The sequence below is a fragment of the Eucalyptus grandis genome, chromosome 7, assembly GCF_016545825.1.
Source record: "Eucalyptus grandis isolate ANBG69807.140 chromosome 7, ASM1654582v1, whole genome shotgun sequence".
NCBI lineage: Eukaryota > Viridiplantae > Streptophyta > Magnoliopsida > Myrtales > Myrtaceae > Eucalyptus > Eucalyptus grandis.
Genome location: NC_052618.1, coordinates 58,182,140 through 58,189,709, shown reverse-complemented (window position 1 = coordinate 58,189,709; position 7,570 = coordinate 58,182,140). Strand labels below are relative to the sequence as shown.

The window sequence follows — 7,570 nt, the reverse complement described above, 5'->3', positions numbered from 1 at the left end:
AATGAAGGAATCAAACCGGGGCAAACCGTGGGTGTCAAACCCGTGGGAAAGGCCATGAAAACGGTGGGTGTCATGACCCGTTTTCTAAGCCAAGTTTGTCAAAGGTCAAACCCAGGGTTGTTGGATGGTGGAGATAGAGTTTGAACACCAAATTTGTTTTCAATGTCATTCCCTATATTTGAAAAATCGCCATCTAAATACGCAGAAATCATTTTCCTAAAAAAGAGGAAAAAAAGGAATACATAAGTCAAAAAATTATGTTACGAATTGCTCGTTTTTTTACCCTTATTAAACGGGATGTCGTTTCGCCGGAACAAGTTTGTATACTATTCAAATAACCGGAACATAAAAATTTAATTCTTTCCTTGTTTTGTGTCTTTTTCTGTCTCTTGAGTAATTTCTTTTTCCTTAGTATCTTGCGTGCTCGACCTAACATGACAACTATCACATTCTAAGGTCATCGGAGAACGAAATTCTTTTGCAGTCTTATAATAATGTCCTTCACCAACCTTGGTAGAACTATACCCTCTCGCCATTTTACAAATAAAGAAAACTTCCCCTTACTTTCAATTTCCCACCTATATATAGTCACATTTTCAGTACGTTCAATTGTCCCAAATCCACAAACACCTTTCTCTCTCTCTCTCTCTCTCTCTCTCTCTCTCTCTCTCTCTGCATGGCTGTTCTTATATCCTTATTCGCCTTCACTTTATTATACCTCTCTTACAAATTATACAAACGCCTCACGCTAAACCTCCCGCCAGGCCCACGACCATGGCCCGTCGTCGGAAACCTCTACGGCGTTAAGCCGGTGCGCTTCCGTTGCTTCTCCGAGTGGTCGCGAGCTTATGGGCCCATCATCTCGGTTTGGTTCGGGTCGACACTGAACGTCATCGTCTCGAGCGCGGAGCTGGCGAAGGAAGTGCTCAAGGACAACGATCAGCAATTAGCGAATAGGCACAGGAGCAGATCGGCTGCGAAGTTCAGCAGAGATGGGAAGGACCTTATCTGGGCCGATTACGGGCCTCATTACGTTAAGGTCCGAAGGTTTTGCACGCTCGAGCTGTTCTCGCCGAGGCGGCTCGAGGCCCTTCGGCCCATTAGGGAAGACGAGGTCACTGCCATGGTCGAGTCTCTTTACAGAGACTGCACTAGTCTTGGTATATATATGATACTATTTCTATAATTCTAGTATTTTGGGTCGAAATCTCGTTTATGAGCTGAATGATCGACAAATCGAATGCTAAGTAGGAACATAATCTTTTGTAATTAACACTAAATGCAGAACATAAAGGGAAGGGCTTGATGGTGAAGAAGTACTTGGGGGCTGTGGCATTCAACAACATCACAAGGATCGTGTTTGGGAAGAGGTTCGTGAATGATGAGGGGGTGATGGACGAGCAGGGACGAGAGTTCAAGGCGATCGTGGCCAATGGTTTGAAGCTCGGGGCATCCCTCGCGATGGCCGAACACGTCCCATGGCTCCGCTGGCTCTTCCCGCTGGAGGAGGAGGCGTTCGCCAGGCACTGTGCGCGGCGCGACCACCTCACCCGGGCCATCATGGAGGAGCATGCGCTCGCGCGGCAAAAGCCCGGTGGAGCCAAGCAGCACTTCGTGGATGCGTTGCTTACTTTCCAAGGAAGTTATGACCTGAGCGAGGACACCATTATTGGCCTCCTTTGGGTACGTTCAAAACCTTACATTTACCATTTGTCGAGCTCGAACCCGTGCAATTTGATAAGTAAATGATCTCATTGGAGCAGGACATGATCACTGGCGGCATGGACACCACGGCAATATCGGTCGAGTGGGCCATGGCCGAGCTCATTAGGAACCCGAGAGCCCAACGAAAGGCCCAGGAAGAATTGGACAGCGTGATCGGACCCTCCCGTGTCATGACGGAATCCGACATCCCAAACCTACCATATCTTCATTGCGTCGCCAAAGAGGCCCTCCGGCTACACCCGCCGACGCCGCTGATGCTGCCCCATCGGACCAATGTAGATGTGAAGATCGGCGGCCATGACATTCCCAAGGGCTCGAATGTGCACGTAAACGTATGGGCCATAGCCCGCGATCCAACAGTCTGGGAAAGGCCGCTGGAGTTCCGGCCCGAGAGGTTCATGAAGGAGGATGTGGACATGAAGGGCCATGACTTTCGGCTTTTACCATTCGGAGCGGGGAGACGGGTTTGCCCCGGAGCTCAATTGGGAATAAGCTTGGTGATGTCGATGTTGGGCCATCTCCTGCACCACTTTTCTTGGGCTCCGACCATCGGGGTGAGGCCCGAGGAGATCGACATGGGCGAGAACCCGGGACTGGTTGCATTCATGAGGACTCCTCTTGAAGCCGTTCCTACTCCAAGGTTGGCCGCAGAGTTGTACAAGCGTGTACCTGTGGACATATGAATTTCACTGCTCTTTTCTATCTTTTTTTGTGGTTATAATGTAATCTGTGAGTCAATTATATCTAAGTTTGCTTTTGCTCGGTGAATTTCTAAGTTTTATTGCGCTTGACATAAAAGAAAACTTGGTTCAAACGATGTATGGGCTTTGACTAGAAAGGTCCTCACATGGAATCATGTTGTCTTCAAGCAGGATTTCCGTTCTAGGAATCATGTTAATTGTTTCGCCTCACTGATCAAGCAGACATCGTCTTTCAACGCTGTTCTCTCCGTTCTTTTCTCTGTCCGGATGGGACGACTTCCGAACCCTGAGAGCACATCAAAGGCTCAACAAGCTCGCAGGAGACCTCAAACCGAGTCCAATCCATAAATAAAGAGAAACCGAGGAACATGCAGAGAGAAGCCTTCCTAACCCTTGCTTCATTTAGATAACCAAATTTTTACTACAATAATGGATGACTAAAAGAGCAGAACCTGGTTCTTCTAACATTCTCTTAAGACTACATTGCCTGAGAAAATCTAACAGCGAAGGACTACATTCTTGGAGAATGATGATGTTAGCTTACAATATGGTAAAATTCAGATGCAATATCAAACCAAATGCAGAGAGGAACTAAACTCTTGCCAAGGAGCACCAAACAGGGTACAATCTTCCACATGCATATACCGCTTGTCTGGTGACGATTTGGACCTCTTCTGCTCCTCATGTACTCTCCCCATGATCTCCCAGTTATCCGACCCATCTAGAGTTCCTACATGAGGCTCCTGGTTTCAGCCCTCCTCATCGTAGTCTTCATCATCCTCATCAATGCGGGTACCCAGATTTGCTAATTGAAGAGGGTCAATGGACATCTTGTCAACCTCGGACAGTGACCATCCTGGATATTCTTCGTGTTTGGCCTCATCAACATTAGGTTCCTCAGATGAAACACCAGCTACTGGAACTTTCGCTGGGGTGCCCTCATTCTCAGTAACTTGAGTGTTCAGATCAAAACCATGCGCTCCAAGCTTGGAACCATCAGTGGCTGTGATAGTTTCCTCAGCAGTTTTCTTTGGCTCAGAGCTGTGATCTGAAACTGTTCCTTGATTGACAATGTTCTTGTTGACAGGTTGCAGAGATGTGGTCGGCTCAGATGATTCAGTTTCATGGTGCACAGTCTCCCTCTCAGTGGCTCGGCCACCACGCCCGCGGCCTCTTCCTCGGCCACGGCCTCTTCCTCTGCCACTGCTGCCAGTATGGGCCATCTCAAGCTGCATTTAGAAGGGTAGAAATAGCTCTCCTTTTTAGACCATATCCAAATCATCCAAATCATCCAAAGAGTGAGGTAGAGCAATCACAATGAAAGAAAGAGTCATTACCATCCTGCTCTTCTTGGATTCCTCATCAGTGTCATTACCATCATCGATGGTGGCCTTCCTGGGTTACCAAAATAATAGAGTACATTCTATCATTATTAGCTTAACCTATACATATGCTCAATAAGAAAAATGGAGGGAAATGATATTCCAACCTTCTCCTGGACACTGTTCTATCCTCAGAGACAGCATCTGAATGACCATGACCATGACCATAGTCAGGAACCCTGCTGACAATCTCCCTCAGGAAATCAAACACATTATAGCTTTGCACACAATGCTTTCTGCAGAAATAGGATTTTGTTGCATCAGATCTAGCTCTGCTTTAAAAGTACAAAAGAAATTATATTTTTCGGGAGAAAGCTAAGAGAGGATGATTTGGTCACTTATTTAAGAGGGAAATCAAAAGCAAATCATCTGTACCAATACCAGGGAAGAGATGAAATGTATTATCTAGAAGATGCAATATAAACCATTAATCTGATGGTCTTCACACTTCTAAGTGCACATGATAAATGCATTTCAGGATGCATTTGGTTGATTGATGGTCTTCACTCAAATAAATCACCTTTAGTTTACCAAATTGCCTCAACCCATCCATAGAAGAGTTGCACAGAACAGGAAACCTCCATAATCGAAAAAGCTGCTTTATCTCACAAAAACCAAAGATCATGGTGGCAAAGAAGACAATAGAAAAAGATTGAGAGTAAAACATCTGTAAGGTCAAAGTTTGACATGAAAAGGGAAAATCATTAACCCCCACTAGCATTTACAACGTAATGCACAACTTACTGCCATATGTGCACATCAGATACGCATGAATGCATCACAGGAACAGGCATCCACAATGAAACGTAATGAATTAAAGCTGACAAAAATTTTAGGACAAGATGAGAGATTGTGTTTTGAAAAAATGAAAAGAAGGAAATAGTTGCAAAATTACAATTACTTGCACAAGGGTCCAAAAGCAACATAAAATATCCAAGGAAAATATTAAGTCTAGTCTAACTTACAAATGCAGCGAATTCATAGTCTTTGCTCCCCTTTGAAGTGTTATCTCGTATGTACGGTCACAAAGGTCTTGCAAAAATAATTCTAATGCTTTAGCTGTAACAAGATCAAGGACAATCGTAAGCACCACAACAATCTTAGAAAGACAGCAGAGTGAATAGCATGTGTGCTCCTGTACTTACAGACTAGAACAGGAACTGCTAATGCAATTTTCCCTACATCTTCATCTGCTTGCATTATCTTCTTGATCCTTGCCTGCAACATTTTAATTAAGAAAACTCAAACCACAATGAGGATGTATTGACCAAAAAAGGCATAATTCATCATTTTCATATCATCGTCCTGCACATGACCTCTGGTTATCAAGGCTAGAAATACTCTCTTTTCAAAAACTCGTACATGGTCAGAAACTGATCCCTAAATAGAGTACACTGAACCAAATTTAACATGATTTAAAACATGTCACTTAAACATCTGGCTCTTTTTTCCACCGACACTTGACCTAATCACCTGATCACACTCTCCTATAACATACTAATGCAATTATGTTGAAGAGCTCCAGACTTTTCAATCCTTGTGCCAAGCTCATATAGTTAGAAGTTAAATATTACAACAACACCAAAGCATTCAGCCTCAGAACTCCAATCAAGGCCCCAAGTTCCTTAGGAAAAAGTAAGAGATCAAAAGGGATTATTTTACTGAGAAAAACTTTCTTTCTTCTTTTATTTCCTTTGGCTTTTCATATTCCACATAAATAATAAAACTAAAAATACAGCTGTTCCATCTGCACTAATGTACCATACCCTAACATTAGACGCAAGAAGAACCAAATCACATGGAAGGTTAATGGCCAATTGATCCTTAAGTAAAGTAGGAACTGGCAGTCATAAGGCTCTAAATTAGAAAAAGAAAGAAGGAACGAGGACCGTGTAAAGCAATTTAAAGAAGCAGACAAACATATCACCAATTACGAGCACCTCCAGGCTCCAGCCACCAATGCGCTAGTTAGGAAACTAAATGAATCAGATAACTTGCATGCTGGTCAAGCTCAGCCAGGACTGGGACTACTCAAGCCCAGTCATCCATATCAAAGCCAACGCTCCAATGCTTACCATGATTTTTCTAATCCATGGGCCTTATAATCTTGCAAATCAATCTTGCAAATAGTATGCTTTAATCGTGATCTCTGGAACTTCACATTCTCCTTCTGGATTATCTTAAAAGCCATAATCTTGGAAAACTATTGATCTCAGAGATTAATGACCAACTACTGCTGCCCAAAGATGGCTTGCCTCCTCCTTTCACATTTTCCTTCCAATTTTATGATTTCTCCCTCAGTTCCTTCTCAAGTTTTAACGCAGAATGTTGGCAAGGCTAGCTGCCATGGTTAAAAAACCACTGAAGTATATCACTTCGGCGCTCAAGATTTGAATTTTAAGCTCTAATCTTGGCAATTCAAGTACACGCAATGTCCCAATATTGTGAACTCCCAATTTCAGCATTTGCAATATAAAGGGACAAGTTCGTGGATTGTCCTGAGCACCACCAAAATTAGCTGAGGATCAGAACTGCTAGGGTAAAACCTTCAGATAAAGAAAAGAGAGGATCTGCCAAAAACAGCAACGGGCTTTTACCACTCTAGCCAGGAATCAAGGAATAAGCACATGAGCCCCCTCCCAATTGAAGCTTTAAATCCCGACCCCATCCCTGAAATTGCCCTAAAAGGGAATGTTCACGACAGAATTGACATCTAATGGCAGTAGCCCCCGCGATTTAGAGGAAGAACGAATCACGAAAGTGAACGGCGGATGGGTTTCAGATCATCGATCTAGGGAACTGCAGACTCCTGTAACTAATTTGACCTAGCTCCCACATATTCCCAAAAAAAGATAAAGCCATCACCCCCAAGACGCAATCCCCCATCGGATTTTCAGACAGATCGCATCTCCCTACGAATTTCAGCACGAAATCCTCTGATTCAGTCGCGCACACCAGATCAAAATGTTACGGAGAGAGAGAGAGAGAGAGAGAGAAAGGGGAACTTACAGCCGGAAATCGCGTGTCGAGCTTCTTCCTCATGGCGTCAGGACCGCAGCAGCATCAAACGAAACCTCCCCCTTTCCTCCCTTCCTCCCTTTCTCTTTTTCCCCTCTCAGAAGGGGGAAAAGGTTAAAAAAAAAAAAAAAAAAAAAAGGAAAGGCAGCACCACCACCAACCAAATCTAGAGAGAGAAATCAGATCGAGCTCCCGAACGCGAAGCGTCACGACAGTCGCGAGACCGCCTCGTTTCCATGCACAATCGACGGGCGCGAATCCCAGATCCGGACGCGAAAACGACCGCAACCAGCAGGAAGGAGGAGGAGGAGAAGAAGAAGAAGAAGGCGAAAAATTTCCCCGAAATCGCGAAACGAAGATCGAACCTGAGACGTGCCTCCACGGGATATCCGTCCGTACGAAATTGACAAAAAAGGGCTTTTTTTAAAAGAAATTAATCGATGAGGTTAAAAAAAAAAAGAAGAAGAGGAAATGGGAAAACGCAGAGGGGTTGGTGATTCCCTTACGTGCGCGCCCGGGATAGCGAAACGCCTCGCGGTGAGCGTGAGCGTGACAGGCACCGGGGGGGACGAGCTGGCCCAGGGTATTGTCCACGCGGTGCTCTCTGATTGGGTGGTCTTCTCTGTATTCTCAAGGACGTTGCGTCTTACTCGGTAAAATAATTACGATGCTTCGAACATGATTTTTTTTTTTTGTTGCCCGAAATAAAACTTTCATTTCAAAACAAAACACAAACCTACATTA

General features: G+C 44.3%; 2 protein-coding genes across 3 annotated transcripts; one reads left to right on the top strand and one right to left on the bottom strand.

Moving 5' to 3' along the window:
* The first annotated feature begins 627 nt into the window (after window positions 1-627).
* Window positions 628-2,623, top strand: LOC104454510 (cytochrome P450 98A2). The gene is made up of 3 exons (XM_010069374.3): window positions 628-1,160; window positions 1,286-1,683; window positions 1,764-2,623. The coding sequence occupies exons 1-3, from the start codon at window positions 677-679 to the stop codon at window positions 2,406-2,408; spliced, it is 1,527 nt and encodes a 508-aa protein (XP_010067676.2). The 5' UTR covers window positions 628-676; the 3' UTR covers window positions 2,409-2,623.
* A 172-nt stretch (window positions 2,624-2,795) lies between these two features.
* Window positions 2,796-7,246, bottom strand: LOC104454511 (dr1-associated corepressor). 2 transcript variants are annotated; one of them, XM_039317035.1, is made up of 6 exons: window positions 6,818-7,246; window positions 4,954-5,026; window positions 4,774-4,867; window positions 3,916-4,044; window positions 3,764-3,821; window positions 2,796-3,655 (listed from the first exon to the last, which is right to left on the bottom strand). In XM_039317035.1, the coding sequence occupies exons 1-6, from the start codon at window positions 6,848-6,850 to the stop codon at window positions 3,176-3,178; spliced, it is 867 nt and encodes a 288-aa protein (XP_039172969.1). In that variant the 5' UTR covers window positions 6,851-7,246; the 3' UTR covers window positions 2,796-3,175. The 2 variants fall into 2 exon arrangements, with proteins under 2 accessions (XP_039172969.1, XP_039172970.1); XM_039317036.1 differs by lacking the exon at window positions 6,818-7,246 and adding an exon at window positions 5,884-6,745.
* Window positions 7,247-7,570: the final 324 nt, after the last annotated feature.